We start from the raw sequence: 21,137 nt of genomic DNA, 5'->3' as shown, positions 1-21,137 counted from the left end.
CGACTCTACGACTGGGCCATTGACCTGCTGCCAGGCACTACCACTCCTCGTGGACGGATCTATCCCTTGTCCCCCGCCGAGACTCAGGCCATGTCGGACTACGTTGCAGACAACCTGGCAAGGGGGTTCATCAGGAGACCCTCCTCGCCTGCGGGAGCAGGGTTTTTTTCGTCAAGAAGAAAGAAGGTGACTTGCGCCCTTGCATTGACTACCGGGGCTTGAACCAGATCACCGTAAAGAATAAATATCCTCTACCTCTGATCCTGGAGCTATTCGACTGGCTCAGGGCGGCCCGTATCTTCACCAAGCTAGACCTTCGCGGAGCTTACAACCTGGTCCGTATTCGCCCGGGAGACGAATGGAAGACGGCATTCAACACCCGTGACGGACACTACGAATACTGTGTGATGCCCTTCGGTCTCTGTAATGCCCCGGGTGTCTTCCAGGAACTGGTGAACGTTGTTTTCAGGGATCTTCTCTACGTTTGTGTGGTCGTATATCTGGACGATATCCTGGTTTATTTCCCGGACTTGCTGACCCACAGAAAAAACGTACGACTCGTTCTGCAAAGGCTCAGGGAGAACCGTCTGTACGCCAAGTACGAAAAGTGTGTCTTTGAACGGTCATTTCCTCCCTTTCTTGGCTACGTGATTACCGACACGGGCCTGCAGATGAATCCCGAAAAGGTGTCTTCTATCCTGAAGTGACCTCCTCCCTCCGGACTGAAAGTCATTCCAACGCTTCCTAGGCTTCACCAATTATTATCACCAGTTCATTCCCCACTTTTCTGCTCTGACGGCGCCACTCTCCGCCTTGACCAAGAAGGGGGCCAATCCAAAAAACTGGTCACCTGAGGCCGACGCCGCTTTCTGTTCCCTGAAATGGGCATTTGCCTCCTCTCCCATTCTCCACAGACCGGAGTTGAACCGACAATTCACCTTGGAGGTGGATGCTTCCTCCTCAGGAGCCGGGGCCATGCTCATGCAGAAGTCGTCCACCGGGAAGATGGTCACCTGCAGCTTCTACTCCAAAATATTCTCGGCACCGGAACGCAACTACACCATTGGTGATCGGGAGCTCCTAGCTGTCAAGTTGGCTCTGGAGGAATGGCGGTACCTGTTGGAGGGTGCGGTATACCCAGTTATTATCTACACTGACCATAAAAACCTTGAATACCTGCGATCTGCTCGAAGACTCAACCCGCGACAAGCCCGTTGGTCCCTGTTCTTTGCCCGGTTTGACTTCCAACTGCATTTCCGGCCCGCAGACAAGAACATGCGGGCTAATTCCTTGTCCCGGTCCTTCGTTTCGGTAGAGCAAGAGGAAGAGACGAACCAGTCTATGATCTGTCCCAGTAAGGTCATCCGTTGGCTCACGTCACTCTGGCACAGTTACCCCCTGGGAAGACTTTCGTCACGGAGAACGACAGACTAAAAGTCCTTCAGTGGGGGCATTCTTTGAAAGTGGCCGGACATGCCGGTCAGAAGAAAACGTGGAGCGCTATTGTCCGTCACTATTGGTGGCCGTCTCTCCGTAAGGATGTAATCTCTTTTGTCTCCGTTTGTCCATCCTGTGCCCGGAACAAGACGCCCAAGCACTTGCCCTATGCCTATCTCCTGCCTCTGCCGATTCCCTCCATTCCATGGCAACACATTGCCATGAATTTTATCACGGACTTGCCTTTGTCCTCCGGACATACGGTCATCTGGGTCGTGGTGGATCGTTTCTCGAAGATGGCTCATTTCATCCCCATGGTCAGACTGCCCTCTGCCCAGGAGCTCGCTGATGCCTTCATTCAGCATATCTTCCGGCTGCATGGCTTTCCCTTGCATATAGTGACCGACAGGGGAACTCAGTTCACCTCGCGCTTCTGGAGGGCACTCTGTGAACATTTGGGAGTATCTCTGGACTTTTCCTCGGCCTACCATCCCCAGTCGAATGGCCAAGTGGAACATATCAACCAGGTCCTGACTTCCTTCCTTCGACACTACGTCAACGTCCATCTTGACGACTGGTCCTCGCTTCTCCCTTGGTCTGAGTTCTCCTATAATCATCAAGTCAGTGAATCCTCCTCCAGCTCTCCCTTCTATGTTGTCTACGGTCTTCAGCCTTCCGTTCCATTACCGGTATCCTCGACTTCTGATGTTCCCGCTGCAGATGCCCTGTCCAAAGTCTTCTCCAATATATGGAGTACCATTAAAACCTCTTTTGAACGTGCTTCCGCCCAAATGAAAAAACATGCGGACAAGAGACGCCTTGACCCTCCTCACTTCTCTCCTGGGGATTTGGTATGGCTTTCCTCCAAAAACATCTGGTTGAAGATTCCATCTTACAAACTGGGTCCGCGGTACATCGGTCCTTTCAAGGTCATCAAAAGGATCAACGAGGTCTCCTAAAAACTGCAGCTCCCAGCCACGATGCAGATCCCAAACTCCTTCCACGTATCCTTGCTCAAGCCAGTCGTCCTTGGTCCCTTCTCCTCTGATGCCGGTACTCCTCCTCCTCCTATTGCTGACGGCGATGTATACGCGGTAAGAGATATAGTGGCCATGAAGACCGTGCAGGGTAAGCAGTTCGTCCTTGTTGATTGGGTAGGGCTACGGCCCCAAGGACCGGTCCTGGGAACTCCGGGAGAACGTTGGCACGCCTCTTATACGCGACTTCTTGTCCCGGTTGCGGGGAGGGGGGCGTGAGGGAGGGGGTACTGTCACGCTCCCCGGGTCCCGGCGCCATCTGTCACTCACCGCTCCGGTTCCCGGTCCTTCTGCCCGCGGCTGTCCCCCTCACTCTTCCTCCTCTGCGTCCTCCGTGCCTCCTGCCCGCCGGTCTCGGCGTCCCCTTGCAACCCAGGACACTCTGTCTGGTCCCCCTGCATCTCTTGCACCACTTCCTGCTCTGGTCTCCGGCATACGAGCCTCGCGCTGCGCATTACCGGCGCGCATTCACTCACCTCTTCTTAAAGGGCCAGCGTCTTAGAAACAGGATATGGTCAATTACAGGTACAGGGTATATTAGGACTTCCTTTCCATGTGGGCGGTGCCTGATCAACGTGTACCCATAGCTAGGTATTCAGGTTCCTCTGTGTCTTGTACCCAGATTAACCCTGTCTCTTCCGCAGAGCCCGTCTGCCGTCCTGACCTGGTCCCAGAGTGCCGATTACCCAGGAGGTGTCCCAGTGACTGTTTGCTGAGGAGCCTGCCATCTCCCGTTAGCCTGAACCCGTCACCTGGATTTTACCTGGAAGCTCCAGCCTGCACGTCCCGCTGGATCCGGACCCCATCGGCTGTGACTATTCGGCACCTGTACCCGATTCCTGTCATTTGTCCTGCCTCCGGTTCCCGTTGGACTATTAGTCATCTCCCGTGCTGATCTCTGAAGGACCCGTACCCCGTAATCTCTGTGTTCCGGCTGCTGTGCATTTAGGCCCTCTGGTGGGGTGACCAGACAGTCCCTGTATAGGGGTTAGCTCTTGGTTGCCTCTCTGGGGGAGTCCGGTGCACGGTCCCGTGAATCCACCTCCAGGACGTTACACCCCCACACTATTCACTAGTCCCTTGCTTCCTCCCATACTGTCTCCTAACACTATTTCCTTAAATAGTCTCCTCACATATGTTCCCCCTTCCTCATATTGTCTTCTCTCACATCCCCCTGCTAACCATACTATTTCCTTACATATTTACCCCATCACTCTCCATAGAATCTCTTTAGACACACACCTTTTCCCCAAACTGTGTCCACATGCATCACATCATCCACATCACTGCCCAAACTAAATATATTGTATATACATTCCCACCTCACTCCTCTTGCATTTTCCTCATACATCTCCATTTACTCCCCTTACTGTGTCCGCACCCCTCCCATAGCTCCCCATACTGTGTCTGCCCTCATGCCGACCCTCACTCATCATACTGTGTCCTCTAATTCCTCCCTCCTCCTAGCTCCTCATACTGTGTCCACAGCCATCCCCCCTCATACTATTTCATCATACATCCTTTCTTGCTCCTCACACTGTGTCCTCAAATTCCCCCCCTTACCCCATTTACTTTGTCCTCAAATTCCTCCCCCCACTCACCATACTGTGTCCACATATTTCCCCTTCAGTCCTCATACTGTGCCCAAACCCATCACCTCCTCGTTCTTCATACTGTGTGTGCACCTGCAGTGCCTTGCGAAAGTATTCGGCTCCCTTGAATTTTTCAACCTTTTCCCACATTTCAGGCTTCAAACATAAAGATAAAAATTTTATTGTTATAGTGAAGAATCAACAACTAGTGGGACACAATTGTGAAGTTGAATGAACTTTATTGCTTATTTTAAAGTTTTTAAAAAAAGAAATAACTGAAAAGTGGGGCGTGCAATATTTGACCCCTTTACTTTCAGTGCAGCAAACTCACTCCAGAAGTTCCTTGAGGATCTCTGAATGATCCAATGTTGTCCTAAATGACTGATGATGATAAATATAAGCCACTTGTGTGTAATCAAGTCTCTGTATAAATGCACCTGCTCTGTGATAGTCTCAGTGTTCTGTTTAAAGCACAGATAGCATCAAGACGCCCAAGGAACACAACAGGCAGGTCCGTGATACTGTTGTGGAGAAGTTTAAAGACAGATTTGGTTACAAAAAGATTTCCAAAACTTTAAACATCCCAAGGAGCACTGTGCAAGCGATCATATTGAAGTGGAAGGAGTATCATACCACTCCAAATCTACCAAGACCCAGCCGTCCATTCAAACTTTCATCTCAAACAAGGAGAAGACTGATCAGAGATGCAGCCAAGAGGCCCATGATCACTCTGGATGAACTGCAGAGCTCTACAGCTGAGGTGGGAGAGTCTGTCCATAGGACAACAATCAATGGTACACTGCACATATCTGGCTTTATGGAAGAGTGGCAAGGAGAAAGCCATTTCTCAAAGATATTCATAAAAAGTGTCATTTAAATTTGCCACAAGCCACCTGGGAGACACACCAAACATGTGGAAGAAGGTACTCTGGTCAGATGAAACCAAAATCGAACTATTTGGGCACAATGTTAAATTATATGTTTGGCGTTAAAGCAACACAGCTCATCACTCTGAACACACCATCCCAATGTAACGCCTGCCTGGATCCACAGACTCAGATGGTCTGTAATGGACAGGCTAGAGGGAGGCCAATCACCAAGCAGGACCCCCGGAACCCTGAAACCCTTTAACCCCTATACAAGTATTTGGAATTACACAGGGCCCTGGAGATGCCTACCTGTGGAAGGCTGCAGTCTGAGAGAGTAGTTATCAGGCAGGGTCAAACCAGGCATTGGGGAACAGGGACAGAATCGCCAGGCAAAGACGTAATCAGAAACAAACAGAGGTCAAAACCGGATCAGGCAGCAGGTACAAAAACAGCAGGCAGGAGGGTAGTCAGGAAACAAGCGGTAATCAGCACACGAAATCACAGAACAGGACGAAACAGGAGCCATAATTTTCAGAACTATCTCTGGCAGAGGTCAGCAGACAAGAGGGGCATTAAAAAGGGTGTGGTGTCTTCCCATAGGCTGTAGCTGAATGATGGTACTTCAGCTGGGAGACACCCGCTACCTACAGTCAACCAGTGGCACTGCAGATCCCCAGGAAACCCAGACCAGTGGATGAGCGGAGCCTGCGCCCACAGCCACCGCTGGCATCGACTCCTCTCCCATCATCAGCACTATCCACGGCAGGAACACGGCGTCGCCTGGCGTTAATGCGGCTGCTCTCTGCCCCTCCGCTTGTATTGGTGGCCCGCTGTGTAACGTCGCTGTGATGCCGCACGAACCGCCCCCTTAAAAAGAATTTGTTCGACGTCGTTAGGAAGCTGCCAATCAGTAGTGGGGTGGAATTTTTCACAGCTCACAAAAATATGGAGAACTACAAGACAGCATGTTTATGAGTCCTTTAGTGATAATCTCCTGCTAATAGAAAAGTAATTTTATTAAGCCTACAGCAAGTAGCCCAGTAACAGAGACGTCACTTGAATCACGTTTTCTGCCCCTACATAATGCGGCTCTGGGATTTGGTAACACAAACCTGGTAACAGATTCCTTCATTAAAAGGTAAAATAAATAGTATCAAAAACTACAAATCATCTGACAAAAAAAAAAACAAGCCCTTTTTGGGCGTTTATGAAAAAATAAAAAAAGCTTTAGTTTATCTTAGTAAAATAAATTATTTGCTGTGCTTAATAAATACATTGTAATTAGAGATGAACGAACCCAAGGTTTGGTGTTCATACCAAACACATGCAAACCACTTGCGCGAGCATCGCTCTGCTCAGTTACACTCGGTGCTCAGCCCAGTGCGAGCCGCTTGCAGTCTCTGAATGGCTCTCACTGGTGGTAACGACAGTGTGATCGATGTAGTGAACACCAAACAAAAAAAGAAAAAACCCTGCCTCTCCTCCTCCGGTAGTGATCTGTTTATGGCTGACTGTATCTGGGTGGAGATCCGAACTGACCTTCATGGGTGGAGATCCTTCACTGATCCCCTGGGTGGAGATCCGAACTGACCTGAATTACTTTCATTGGGGTTCAGGTCAAGTCCGGATTCCAAACAGAACTTTATCTAAAATCCGGCTGAACTCGCTGAACAGAACTTCCATGGGTCCGATCATCACTAGTTGTAATACAAATTCTACATGAAATAAAATATTTTAGTTTCTTTTTCCAGCACTTCTTTATATGGACAAGTGCATAGCCACTCATTGACAATTACTGCATATCAAATATATTAAAATGCATCAGAGACTGAAGAATAACAAATCATTCTTATATTACCTTATGATGAAGGGGCAGTTAATCTGCTGCAATATATTCTTCTCCCAGTACACATGTTCTTGTTGATGTGTATCTACAATGTGCTTCTTCTTAATGCACTTTAGTGCAAAAGTCATATCTTCATCCTTTAGTTTTACCTGAAAGTGCACCAAATATGTGAAAGTGAACCAAAAATTGTGCTACTCAAATGTTTAGCTATATGATGCATAACTTCACAACCAATTCTTAAACACAAATTCCATGTGAGTCGCCCAGGGAAGGGGGTACTCGGTCCCGGGCGGTTGTAATTGGGAATGTCACTTTGGATGGCCGTTGCCCGGTCCCGTGCCCTGGGGATGCTTAATGAAATGGCAGAGGCTATTTACAAGGGATAATGAAGTTAATGTTCGTGACGCCAGAGAAAAGGGGTTGTAGCGCTCAGGGAAGAGGTTACTCGGTCCCGGGCAGAGTATACCGTTAGGGATGTCACTTTGGTGGCCGTTGCCCGGTTCCGTGCCCTGGGCCCCTTTTACAAGGAGGGATATTTACAGGGGAAAATAGAGTTAATGTCATGTGACGCCACCTGCGCGTTGTGGTTAAGGTGGTGATTGCAGCAATGGTGTTAGGCCCTCCGCAAGTAGGGCCGTGCCTGGGAGATGATAAGGGGGCAATAACGGAGACCACGCCAGGTTGTCTTTAACAGTCTCTACTCACTCAGGGCCTTGGATTACTGGTTCAGGTCCCAGGAGTATCAGTGCCAATGTAGTGACCCAGGTTGCTCTGTCCCCGGCACTCTCTGTTGGTTGAGTCCCCGTAGCATGGAGTGTTTGGGGGCTCGACTATCCTTTTTGGGGTACTACCTCCTTCTCCATACAGCGGGCAGTGCAGACCCTGTGGGGAGGTAAGTATCCGAACCCCGATCATAGTTTACTGCTGATGCCTCTGGAGAATTTGGTTCTGTGAAGTCCGTGAAGGTGTCCTCACCGGGCAGGTATTTATCAAGCCATGTAGAACTGGCGCCTGATCTAGGGCCCTGTGCCCCGTGCGTGCTCCGGTCCCAGCGGTATCTCCAGTACCTGATCTGGCTACCGCTCTCCTGTGCCCCCGGGTCATCACTGCACGGACCCAGCTCAGGCCCATCTGCACACCTCTCCTGTGTGCTACACTCTCTCGACTCTACTTCTCACTGACTGCTGAACCCTCCGACCAGGCTGGCTAATCCCAGGGAATCGTTCCTTTCCATGGCGACCATCCCCTTACATGGTTAACCCTCTATGCCCGGTATGGAGTGGAGAACTAGGATTTTGGTTGTGCTTTGGTGGTATCGGCATTAATACTCCAGGTCCCAGGGGGTAGGTCCTGCATCCCCAAGAGGATGCAGTTCCCTGTAGTGACCTGAGGGTCTCAGGGGCGCTACACATGACTAAACTTTTTTGTTTAATTAAACAGGTTGTCCCAGGAACAAAGTACAATCTAATTATTAGATCTTGGAATAAAAAGAATTTCAGCAGCTAAATGTGTTAAAAAGAAGTTTCTGTGCTGAGACAATCTTATAAATATGCCTCCTTCTATGAATTGTGTATTCACCCCCAAGCAAAATTTAGACCTGGGCCCACCCCTGCTACATGTTGGTCAGATGTATGGGCCCTTGTAGTGTTCTAAATCCTATGAAGACATATGAGTTGCCCCTCCTCCCCTTTGAATATGTAGTAATATCCCCCATTCTGGGCCCGTTCCTCCAAAATATATCTCCCATCTTCGTAAATACAGTCAAGGCTGAAAATGTTGGCACCCTTGAAACTGTTACAGAAAATTGATTTTCAGCCAAAAAACTATTGCAATAGCACATGTTTTGTTATACATTTATTTATTTTTATTTTCTTTGTGTGTATTGGAGTAACAAAACATTTTTTGAAAAAAAGGCAAATTGGACATAATTTCACACAAAACTCCAAAAATGGTGGGGACAAATTTATTGGCACCCTCATCTTAATATTTTTTTGCAAACCTTTTGGAATAAATAACTGAAATCAATCGCTTCCCATAACCATCAGCAAGCTTCTTAGGCGGGCTTTGCACGTTGCGACATCGCAAGCCGATGCTGCGATGTCGCAGTCCCCGCCCCCGTCACAGCACCGATATCTTGTGATTCCTGGTGTAGCGAACATTATCGCTACGCCAGTTTCACATGCACTCACCTGTCATGCGACGTCGCTCTGGCCGGCGTCCCGCCTCTTTCCTAAGGGGGCGGGTCATACAACATCAGAGCGATGTCACACGGCAGGCGGCCAATCAAAGCGGAGGGGCGGAGATGAGCAGGATGTAAACCTCCCGCTCACCTTCTTCCTTCTGTATAGCCGCCGGCGGCAGGTAAGGTGATGTTCCTCACTCCTGCAGCTTCATACACAGCGATGTGTGCTGCCGCAGGAACGAGGAACAACATCGTACCTGTCGCGGCAGCATAATTTTGAAAAAGTCGGAGCCTACACCGATGATACGATAACGACGCTTTTGCGCTCGTTAATCGTATCATCTAGGATTTACACACTACGATGTCGAAAGTGACGCCGGATGTGCGTCACTTTCAATTTGACCCCACCGACATCGCACGTGCGATGTTGCAACGTGCAAAGCCGCCCTTACACCTCTCAGCTGCAATTTTGGACCACTTTTCTTTTGCAAACTGCTACATACCTCTCTTATTTGAAAGGTGCCTTGTCCCAATCTTTCCACAGGTGTTCAATGGGATTTAGATCACGACTCATTGCTGCTACTTCAGAAGTCTCCAGCGCTTTGTTTCCATCCATTTCTGAGTGCTTCTTGAAGAATATTTGGGGTCATTGTCCTGCTGGATGACCCATGAGCTAGGTTGCAAAACCATCTTTCTGACACTGCACATTACATTGCGACTCAAAATCCTTTGTGATCTTCAGATTTCATGTTGTTTTGCACACAGTCAAGGCACCCAGGGCCAGAGGCACCAAAACAACCCCAAAACATCTTTGATCCTCCATCAAATTTGACGTTAGGTACTGTGTTCTCCTCTTTGGAGGCCTCATTCTGTATCCGGTAAACAGTAGAACAATGTGCTTTACCAAAAAGCTCTGTCTTGGTCTCATCTGTCCACAAGACGCTTTCCCAGAAGGATTTTGGCTTACAAACGTACATTTTGGAAAACTGCAGTTTAGGAATTTTATGTCTCTGTCTTAGCAGTGGGGTCCACCTGGGTCTCTTGCCATAACATTTTATTTCACTCCAATGTTGACGGCTAGTTTACGCTGATACATATGCACCCTGAGCAGGTCAGGAAATCTTAAATTTTTTTGGAACTTGACTGGGGCTGCTTATTCACCATCTGGACTGTCCTGCCTTGCAACCTTTCATCAATTTTTCACTGCCATACACGTCCAAAGAGATTAGCTACAGTGCCATGGTTTGTAAATTTCTTGATTATTTTGCTCACCATGGACAAATGACCATCAAGATCTGTAGAGATGGACTTGTAACCTTGAAATTGTTGATATTTTTCAGCAATTTTGTTTCTTAAGTAAGCAGACAGTAGTCTTCCCCTCTTTCTGTTCTCCATGCTTAGTGTGGCACACAATGCAAATACTGAGTCAACTTCTCCCTATTATATCTGGTTTCTGGTGTGATTTTCATATTGCCTGCACTTGGTACTTGTACTTGATGAGTTTGAATAAACATCACATGAATGAAATAAAGTTGTTTACTCACAATTTTGAAAACGTGCCAAAATTTTTGTCCAGCTTATTTTTGGGCTTATTTTTGGACTTTCATGTGAAATTATCCAGTTTATCTTTTATATATGTCTTTTGTATTGTTACAATACACAGAAAGGAAATAAATATTTGTATAACAAAACGTGTAATTGCAATAATTTTCTGGGAACAATAATTCATTTTCTGAAACAATTTGAAGGGTGCCAACAATTTCAGCCATGACTGTATGTTCACCATCCTTGCATATATGTCCACCATCCTGGTAAATATTTCCCCACCCTGATATACAAGTAACCTAAGGTGTTTGGGGCCGTGTGCACACTGGACAGTGGAGTAGAATTGGCTGAAAATTGGTATATATACTATTCAAGGTATGGGGAAACGGAAGGCATCTTAAAACATTTTTGTACCAAAACTCCCCACCAGGTGAAAAAGTAGAGTGAGCGAGCGGCCCAAAAAACATGTGCCAATAATTGGAGATGCCACAATTGTTCCACAGACTAGCATAACTGTTCAATATGGATGTCATCATGCATGGTGATCATGTTCATCCTATGCAGAACATGCTCAACGCTTGCGTGTAAGATGTCTGGTGGGATGCTGCGCACTTCCAAAATGATGCAGTCTTTGAGGTCAGCCAGGTTGTTGACATTTCCCAGATAAACACACTCTTTAAATTGTCCCCACAACCATAAATCACAAGGATTGAGATCTGGGGGAACGCAGTGTCCATGCGTTAGGGATGGAGCGGCTTAAAATCATGTAATCGGGAAAATGTGCATGCAGAACATTCTTCACACGATTTGCGATATGAGGAGGAGCTCCATCATGCATGAAGGTGGTTGTCTAAAGACACTGCCGCTGTTGGAGTTGCGTAACGACCACTGCTTGCAGCACTATCTGGAGTCTCGCTGCTGTCACGGGACAGGTAGCATCCCCAGTTGGCCTAATTTCTTCATAAAAAATGGTCCGAGGATGAATGATGAGGTGAAGCTACACCAGACGGTTACCTTTGGCGAATGCAGCGGAACTCCATCGACCCCATGCTGATTTTCGGTAGCTCATATAAGACATTTTTTGTGTGTTCAGCATTCCATTCAGATAACAATATGCTTCGTCGCACCACAGAACATCCCATGGCCAATTGCCATCCACTTTCACTCTCGCCACAAACATAAATGCAAATGTCATGTGGGTATTATTGTCACGAGGAAGAAGTTGTTGATGATGGCTAATTTTGTGTAGGTATGCCCGCAAGACCTTTTGGAGAACTTTCCACACTGTGTTATACGGGAGCCCCAATTGCCTGGCAACACTGTGTGCACTGCAGTTCCCAGCAAGGATGTTTGTGCATTGTTCCACAATGGCAGTGGCAATGTCCTCTACAACCTCTCTGCTTACTGATCGTTGCCCACACCCTGGCTGAACACTCAGTAATCCTGTTGCATCGAAATGTGTCATCATCTGTCTCAGCGAATTGACAGCCATTGGACCGCTACATGTGTGAAGGTCTTTTACGTGATGAAATGCTCTCAGTGCAGCTGTAGTATTCTTGGCATTCTCATGAAACAACTGCACTATTAGCGCATGATCCAGCAAATAGACAGAGACAGGCATCTTACAGACTGAGTTGCAAGGCGCGCTCACTGTACAGCGCCACTTTTTCACATGGTGGAGAGTTTTGGAATCAACATTTTTTTAAGATGCCTTCCATTTCCCAATGCTTTGAATAGCATACATACCAATTTTCAGCCAGTTCTGTTCACTGGGTGAGTCTGCACATAGCTCCAAACAACTTAGGTTATTTTATGGTCACCTTGTATATGTCCCCAACCTGGTATATATGTTCTCCATCTTAGTATATATGTCCTCATTATGTGCCGATCTTGATATATACTGTATATGTCCTCTATCCTGGGCCCATCCTGGCATATATGTGCCCATCCTGGTTTATATGTTCCTCATACTGGTATATATGTTTTCAATCCTGGTATACAAGTCCTCAACCTGGGCACATTTTGATATGTATGTCCCCGATCCTGGTATACATGTACCCATCCATGTATAAATGTCCCCCATCCTATTATATATATTACCCATCCTGGTAAATATGTCCACATTTTGGGTCTATCCTGGTATATATGTCCCCCAGCCTTTTATATATGTCCCCCATCCTAGTATGTATGTGTGATGCCCTGGAAAAACCAGGTAGTCACACATAGGCCCCCGCATAAGACCTTCCCTCACCTAGGTTACACACAGCCGATCTAAAAACCCTAGTCACCCCCCTGGCGTGTTAGGAAACGCCCACATAGGGGTCTAGACAGCCCGGGGCGTGAAAAACAGTAGTTCAAGGCAGATGAATTAACGTTCAAGTGCAAGTTGGAGGTGCCAAGTTGACAGGTGCCGGGGTCGGAGGCCTGACACCTTGGCTAGGTGGCAGATGGTGATCTCTGTCAGCAGGAGACGGGAAGATGGCTCGGCAGATCCAAGGTGGACCGAGACAGGGTTGGAGCCCACCGGTACCGACACCGGAGACCCGACCGGAAACCATGCACAGAGGGGGGTACTCGGGCCCTGAAGCAAGGACCGGAACCAACGGCCTAGCTAATCAACCGATTGAGGGCAGGATTATAGGTCCTGTCCCAACCAAAGTCCCAAAAGCAGACAACCACCCACAGAGAGGGATAGGGCAACCACCAGCGCCCGATAGATCCCACGGGTCAGCGTCAGCGGGCACGGCTCCTCAGGTACACAACAAGCCGGGAGCGGACTCCCGTGTTCCATACCGGGAAGTCAAACACAAGCAAACACAGTGCAGAGGGAAAAGACGGCGACCACCAGCCCGGGTGGGGCCCAGAGTACAACCGGCCGTGGCGGCCGGCCACCAGCACCTTGGTTTACCAAAAGACCCATGTGATTTATTCAACTTTGAGTAACCAAACATCCCCTGGTATGTCCGGGCGCGCAGGCCCCTGCCATCGCCATCCCTTGCACCAAGCCATCGGGTCCCGGGGCAACCATCCCTACCCACGGAGGGGTTAACATCTAGCTGCCATCACACCTTCCCTGGGTGTCCCGCACCAGCAGCGGTGGTGTCCCACTTCATCACACACCGTGGGTGGCGTCACGAACTGTATACGGCAAAGCCCATACAACTACGTCCCCCTTTTCATTTGGCCTGTCCGCGTGACCCCCAGGTCCAGAGGATCCCTCGAGCCACACAGCGGGTCCAGATCCGAGCAGCTCGGCTGCTACAGGCGTGGGGGCAGCACATATGTCCCCCATCCTGTTATATATGTCCCCACCTTGGTATACATGTCACTTATCCTGGACCTATCCCGGTATACATGTTCTTATCCTTGGCCTCATTCTGGTATATATGTCCCTATCATGGGCCTCTTCTTGGTATTTAATCCCCGTTCTGTCTCCAAGGCATAAAAAACAAACATTTTACTCATTTTCTCTAGTTCCCACATGACATCCTGCTCTGTAGCCGGTTCAGAGTCTGGCAGCTAACATCAATGTGCCTGCTATGGCAAAGCATGATGTCACTGTCATGCACACCCAGTCATGGGCACGCCAACGTGAGCTGTTAGCCTCTATTGGCCTGCACCATGTATTGTAGAGCAGGGACCCAACTGGTTTCTGTCCTGCTGTGCATTTCAGCTGGATATGTGTCCTTGGATGCTGGCGCTGGGGTCAGCAGGCCCCTTCTGAAGCCTGTATCCAGTTGAAGTAAGCGCCAGCGGGTTCCCTTCACCCACAGGCCCAGTGGTGGTTGCTACATCTGCTACAGAGATTGTTATACTTCTGACTGTGTCTGACTGTGCAGTAACATGGTCAGCACAAAACCCAACTCCAAGCCAGGGAGGAAACAAGAGCACACAGACATTACAGCATGACCATAGCTAATTCTTTCCCTGATGTAAAACATTTCCAGCTGCAATCCCACACTGCCCTGTCTGTATACTCTCCTTTGTTTCCTCTCCTGCCCATGTCCCTGTAGGGTCAGACACAGCCATTACACAGTACATAGGAGGGTCACTTTTATAAAATTATCTCGGCACAGGATTTTTTTTTAAACAAATCCAATTGTGGAAATTATTTTCATTTCTAGATCTATTGATTAAAATGTACTTTGTTCATGGGCCGACTACAGATAAGCATATGACAATCCATTCCAGCTTCATTTAGAATGTTCGAACACTTTTCAAGTCATTTTCATCCAATTTTAACCCTTGTGTTATTCGCATCTTTTACATCTGTGTAATGTTTGTGTGATGTGAGTCTCATCCAAAACTCAGAAGAAAGTAGAGCTTGCTGCAATATTTTTCTACTGGACAGTCGGACTAAGAGACAAACCGTTCATCTCATCAGCCCCATCAAATAACATTGGTCAGTGCATAAATATAGGCCAGCACATGTCTGATTTATATGCTTGTCTGCATGAGCGCTAAGGATCAGGAGTTCTGAACCTGTCGCTATTAATATGTAGTATTGACACTATTTATTTACACACAGTTTAGTTAATATGTAGGTTTCGAAACAACATCGTGTGACTAGCTATGGAAGCTCACGTCTTCTGGTTAATTCTGCTTTGCTTGCTTGCTAACAGAAATAAAGTTGCTTTTCAACAACGAACAGTGCCACCCGAGGCGAAGCTTTTACCTTGTCCTACACTTTGGTCTGACCCTGACATTGATTTATTATACAATAGAACAAAAGCCTTAACGTTATTATCACAATAGTGTCACATTGATGTAAGCATCCATCTATAAACTGTATTAAATCCATAGTCTGCCAGCTAATCTTACCAATTCAACACGGCCAAATCCTCCAGTGCCAAGAGTTGTGATGACATCCAAGTATCGGAATGGAGAAGTGCTGGAGAACCTGGACACGAGCTCTCTTAGCTGGTTGACCTCTGAGTTGTCTCGTGAAACTGAATGGTGAAGACTCTTTCGTCTGCAAGGAAAACAAATATTCATCCAGGGAATAATTTTCCTTTTAAATAAATAGATCCATTATATTCTCTTTATTCTGATCATTTTCTGCCTGCTACAAAACTACACATCCAGTAATTGAATAAGGCTGTGAATATATACTGCATGGGGAATTTAAATGGTTTGCAAAAACATTTCTAATTTTTCATAAATCAGCAAGGTCTTGTTATTGAGCTTTTGTTGCAATTCTAGAGGAAAATGCCAAAGTCCATTTGAAAACTGCAATTACAGCATAAGTCCTTATTCACACTTCTGTTGTTTACAAACAAAAACTGACTAAGTTTCATCAGACTGGTCTGATTTTCATTAGTTTTCTCATCTGTAAGGCTGTGTGCGCACGTTGCGTTTTTGTATGCGTTTCCGCAACGTTTTGAGCTGCAACGTTTTAATGCCAAAATGCATGCATTTTGATTTTCAAGCAAAGTCTATGGGAAATTGTGATTTCTTGTACGCACAATGCTGTTAAAAAAGCAGTGTTTCAGTTGCAGAAAATTTGTCAAAATCTCTGCGTTTAAAGAAGCAGCATGTCAATTGTTTTTGCCATTTTGGCAGCGTTTTGCTAACATTAGAGTCAATGAGAACTTTCAAAACACATCTTAAATCAAAATTCTAGCGTTTTACATGCTTTTTTGACAAATTAAACGCATGCGTTTTAAACTTTATATTAAGGGCATGATATGTCCCTTTACACACACACATAGTCCGACAATTAAATTAATGAAAATCTATAATTTAACGTTATTTTATACATAAATGTTAGAATACAGTTATAATTTTAATAAAATTAGCTATTTTGTGTATGATTTTAATCATGATATTTGTTATCATTTTTTTCCTTTTTTTCATAGTGTTTGTATGTTTAAACTTTATTTAGTTGTGTATTTGTATTCCAAACGCATCTGACTTTAAGCAATGAAAAAGCATGTAAAACGCGATAAAATATGTTTTTAGCGTTTTTGTGGTCAAACCCAAATTTGACAAAGACAATTTCTACCAGAGGATGTGTTTAGAACTGCAACTAACTCAACGCAAAGTGCGCAGATAGCCTAAGAATACACAAGAAAAGTGTCCCCACCTTCAATCTAACATTCCATGAAAAACAGACAGAACTCAAATGCCATTCTATTGCTGTCTGAGTTTTTTCACTAACCCATAGTATTGCATTGCTGAGTTTGATCCGACATTTGGATATATATCGGACACATCTCTGTGACTTTACATGGACCTCTTGGTCGGCAAAAAAAAAAAATCCTTGGCATGTGAACAGTCTCATAGACTATTATGGGTACAAGTGGTATCCGTGAAAATCACAGAGAAAAGTTATATGTGGAAAACTTACCTCTGAATGAGCCCTAATGTATTGTCACAGGACAATATCTAGTACCTAGATTCCAGTCTCCATTAATCTAAAGTGCCCGGGGTCTTATTTCTGACTGCAGATCGAGGTCGATGCCATAGGCAGTCTTACCTTTTCACCTGTCTATCTTGTTAAAATATTGTCACATACTTGGCCACTAATATATTTTCAAACTACTGTAAGGAAATAATAGATGGCAGGGATACACCCTCCACAAAATACTAATACTTTGGGATTGCTGATTTACAAACTACTGTAAGTAAAAATCAGGTCATTCAGTAGTTTTTCATCCATAATTATCTGATATTTCTTAAGGTTTCCAAGTAGTTTTTAGTAAATTTCTCATGTGTCATAAAGCACTGGACTGAAAATTGTTTTACATGTTGCACCATAAATACATTCAAATTTTAGATGATGTGGTGTTGATTAAAAGTGGATTTGTTTAAGGCCTCCTTCACACATCAGTGATTCTGGTACGTATGTTACTGTTTTTATACGTACTAGAATCACGGCCATATGCAGACCCATTAAAATCAATGGGTCCGCGCACTTATGCTTTCGTGGTGCACACGTGTATCCGTGTGTTCTGCATGGACATATGTTCGTTTTTCTCCAGCATCACTGATGTCCCGCGGACCACACAGTGGTGTGATCCGTGAAGCATGTACCAGAAAAGACACATACATTTTAAATAAAAAGCTTTTTAAACTCACCTTCTCCAGCAATGCTGTCTTCAGATGCTGCTCTCTCCTGCTTCCAGGCCGGCTAATTATGCTCATGCATATTCACTGACCCGGAAATAGCAGCAGTGGGGAGACAGCGGCGGCTGGACACAGCATCGTGGGAGACTTTAGCACCACGGACAGCAGCGGTATGGACAGGTGAGTATAAGTGCCTGATCGTGTATTATTACGAATTGCACATGGCAATCACACGTGTGCCAAAATCATGGCACACGGAGGGACATACGCATCTTTATCACCTTTATTACGATATTATCAGAGTTTTTCACTGACGTGTGAAAGGGGCTTAAAAGGGTTTTTTTCAGAGAATAAAAATTATTTTGCAAAGTAGTATACTAAAGCAGGCTTTACACGCTGCGATCTTGCTAGCGAGATCACAAGCAATCATACCCGCCCCAGTCGGTTGTGCGACACGGGCATATCACTGCCCATGTCGCACAACCTCGCTTACCCCTGTCACACGCACTTAACTGCTCTGCGACGTCGCTCTGGCCGGCGAACTGCCTCCTTCCTAAGGGGGCGAATCGTGCGGTGTCAAAGCGACGTCACACGGCAGGCGGCCAATAGAAGCGGAGGGGCGGAAATGAGCGGGACGTAAACATCCTCCTTTCTTCCGCATTGCCAATGGAGGCAGGTAAGGAGACGTTCCTTGCTCCTGCGGTGTCACACACAGCGATGTGTGCTGCCACAGGAACGAGGAACAACATCGCTAACATCCTAAAAACGATTTTTTGTTTCAGGACGACCTCTCCACGGCCCTCTTCTGCGATCGTTTAAGATCGCTCTTAAGTGTTACACGCTGCAATCTCGTTTATGACGCCGGATGTGCGTCACAAACAACGTGACCCCGACGATAATTCATTAACGATATCGTAGCGTGTAAAGCCCGCTTTAGTCTCGCAGCCTTAATTTCTGAGCCTTCAGCGAGAATCTACTTCTTGGTTCTATCTTGACTCACCAGAAATGGCCACATCTTGTGAAAGAGGTAGCGTCAATCACCATCTGGAGTAACACTGCCTCTTTTTCACTATTACTTTTTATGTATTCCATTATATGGACTTAGTAGCTGAGCACCATTGCTGTTTTTTGTTTTTATGGCAGTTTTTGATTAGCATTATACTTTACGCCCTGGTTTAACAAATATTGCCTGCCGAGTTTTCCTCTACTTTTGCTTGTACAGAAATGGGTACATATACTTGCTCATTTCCTACTGTTAGGATGCAATTTATTGCTTTTTCTATTCGGTCTAGAGATGGACAGTAGAGAACAGCAGGGTTTGAGTAAGTGAAGGAACAGTAGCTCTGGAAGTTTTGTGAGGACAAGTATTATTTTTTTCATCTTTTTTTTTTTTTTTTTTTTATTGTTTTTTGTATTTTCCATGTCATCATCCATGGCCTGCTGCAGCTGCTGTGCAGGGGCTAATCAATCATATGCTAATCATCTTGTGTGTAGGCTCTGCCACTGAGCATATGTGCAGTATGAGCCATTAAAAAATATATATTATTTCCTGGAAAATCCCTGTATGATTTAGTTTGCTACCCGGATATGTTCTAAAGAGAACATCAATGATGCAGTGTAAATAGTAACAGAAGTCTTGTATATATATAAAAAATAGAAAAATATATCAGGCACGTGAAACGGTAGTAGGTAATCGGATTGATCATTCAGTGCATATAAGTGTCAGCAGGCAATCTGTGTTTGGCGGTAGGAATTTTTCTAGGACATTAGGGAAGCCTGAAGGAAAATATGCTTCATGTATCTGGTTGTCAATCATTCAGCTCCACAAATATTAAAATGTATCTGCCCAAGTTAATTTACTAACACATTAGTAGCCTTTTTTCAAAACATCTACGTGCTATGTATCATATTAACCATCACACACTCAGGGTATGTTCGCACAATGTTATTTTCTTTAACAAATGTTTTCCGTAACAAAATACATGTGTAGTCCATTCAGAATCAACCTTGTACTGATTACAATGGACAATCCGTGTTGTGGAGCTTTAACATTTGCATTTAAAATTTGCATTGTAGAAAAAAAGAACAATTGGAACACTGCTTATTGAAGCAGATACTGCAGAAAAATCGCAGCAGGGTGCTATGTAAGGATTAGCTCCATTCAAGAAAGCTACATAGGTGGAGTTGCAGGAAAAAAAAATATCTTATGTGACTATACCTCTCCCTGACCCACTGCTCATAGTAGTTTGTAGGCTGAAATGGAGTGTTGGGTTTTGACTAATCATGAGTGGACCCATTAAAGTTAGGGTTCAGGGGGTTCAGCTGAACTTTAGATAAAGTTCAGTATGGATCCCCGACTTGTGACCTCTGAGGAAGCCATGTATTTGGTTATGTTTAAGAAGCGAAACGTACGTTAGGTCTCTTGTGTTCTTTTGCTCTGGATAACCTTTGCCCTCTGACTACCTAACACTGTGAGTATATGGGTGATGTATATCTGATCATGGTCAGCTATTTTTTGTACACCGCAACATATTTATACCTAATTGGTTAGCATGCACGGGGGGCTCTGCATTTACTTGGTCATATTTGATTAATCACAGATGGCTATTTAGTCATATTGTCCATTTACTTGAACCTCCATGATGCTATTTAAGGTTCGCTGCTGTAATGTTTTGGTGTACCCACAATCATTTTTCTGACCTTTGATCAGATTGTCCCCCTTTTACTCTCTACGTGGGGTATTAAGTCATTACCATCTGACTGTATTCTGGTCTGTTTATTTTATTGGCATCCTTTGCCTTATCAATCTATTTCTATATATCGATTACTTACTGTTAAATATGGACATTGGTTGTTCTATGGTTGTGGATTCTCATTTTAATATTGGTATTAATAAAAATTTGTAATTTTCTATTGAACATTGTTTACTGATGTGCATTCTTTTACTCTATTTTCTCCTGCATTGCATGGATCCCTGACTTGATCTGAACCTCGTTGGAAGTCACTGATTTGGTAGTTTGGCCAGAAATAAACAAAGCACTTCCGGGAGAGGGAAAGCGGGCAGGGTTTTTTCTTTTTTGTGTGCACACTTCATCCAATCGTGCTTTTGATACCCCCAGTGAGAGACGTTCAAACACTTCAAGTTGTTTGCATGCAACCGAGCACCGAGTGTACCCCAGAACAGTGATGCTCACTCGAGTAGTTAGCATACATAAAGCACCCAAACTCGAACATTGATATTTTATTTTGTAAAATCTGTGTTCGATATGAACTCCAAACTTTAATTTTCGGGTTCACTCATGTCTAGTTATGGACAAAAAAGTGAATGACACATTCATTATTTCCTGATGTGAATCTCAAAGAAACAGATCCTGTTTTCTAATAATTGCTGGAGGAGCATAGATTGCTTTAAACTAAAGGATTTTTTAAGTGTATACAATATTTTTATCTCAAATGAAAAAAAGGAATTGATCTAAATTCACATTATTATGTCCACCTTGAAGATCCTTAAGGTTTGTGGATCCCTGGATAATTACGTCCTGGAGCCCTCCTCCGTACTAC

At 45.3% G+C, this 21,137-nt stretch overlaps 1 protein-coding gene across 1 annotated transcript in view; it reads right to left on the bottom strand.

Moving 5' to 3' along the window:
- LOC142310954 (cGMP-dependent protein kinase 2-like) overlaps window positions 1-21,137 on the bottom strand; it is a 321,185-nt gene that overhangs the window by 94,905 nt on the left and 205,143 nt on the right. Inside the window, exons 11-12 of the mRNA XM_075348830.1 lie at window positions 15,330-15,480; window positions 6,794-6,930 (exon numbers count right to left, since the gene is read on the bottom strand). Coding sequence (XP_075204945.1) covers window positions 6,794-6,930; window positions 15,330-15,480 — 288 coding nt within the window. The remainder of the gene's footprint in view (window positions 1-6,793; window positions 6,931-15,329; window positions 15,481-21,137) is intronic.

The sequence above is a fragment of the Anomaloglossus baeobatrachus genome, chromosome 5 (genome assembly GCF_048569485.1).
Source record: "Anomaloglossus baeobatrachus isolate aAnoBae1 chromosome 5, aAnoBae1.hap1, whole genome shotgun sequence".
NCBI lineage: Eukaryota > Metazoa > Chordata > Amphibia > Anura > Aromobatidae > Anomaloglossus > Anomaloglossus baeobatrachus.
The sequence above is the reverse complement of the archived record's forward strand: the minus strand, read 5'-3'. Positions and strand labels throughout refer to the sequence as shown.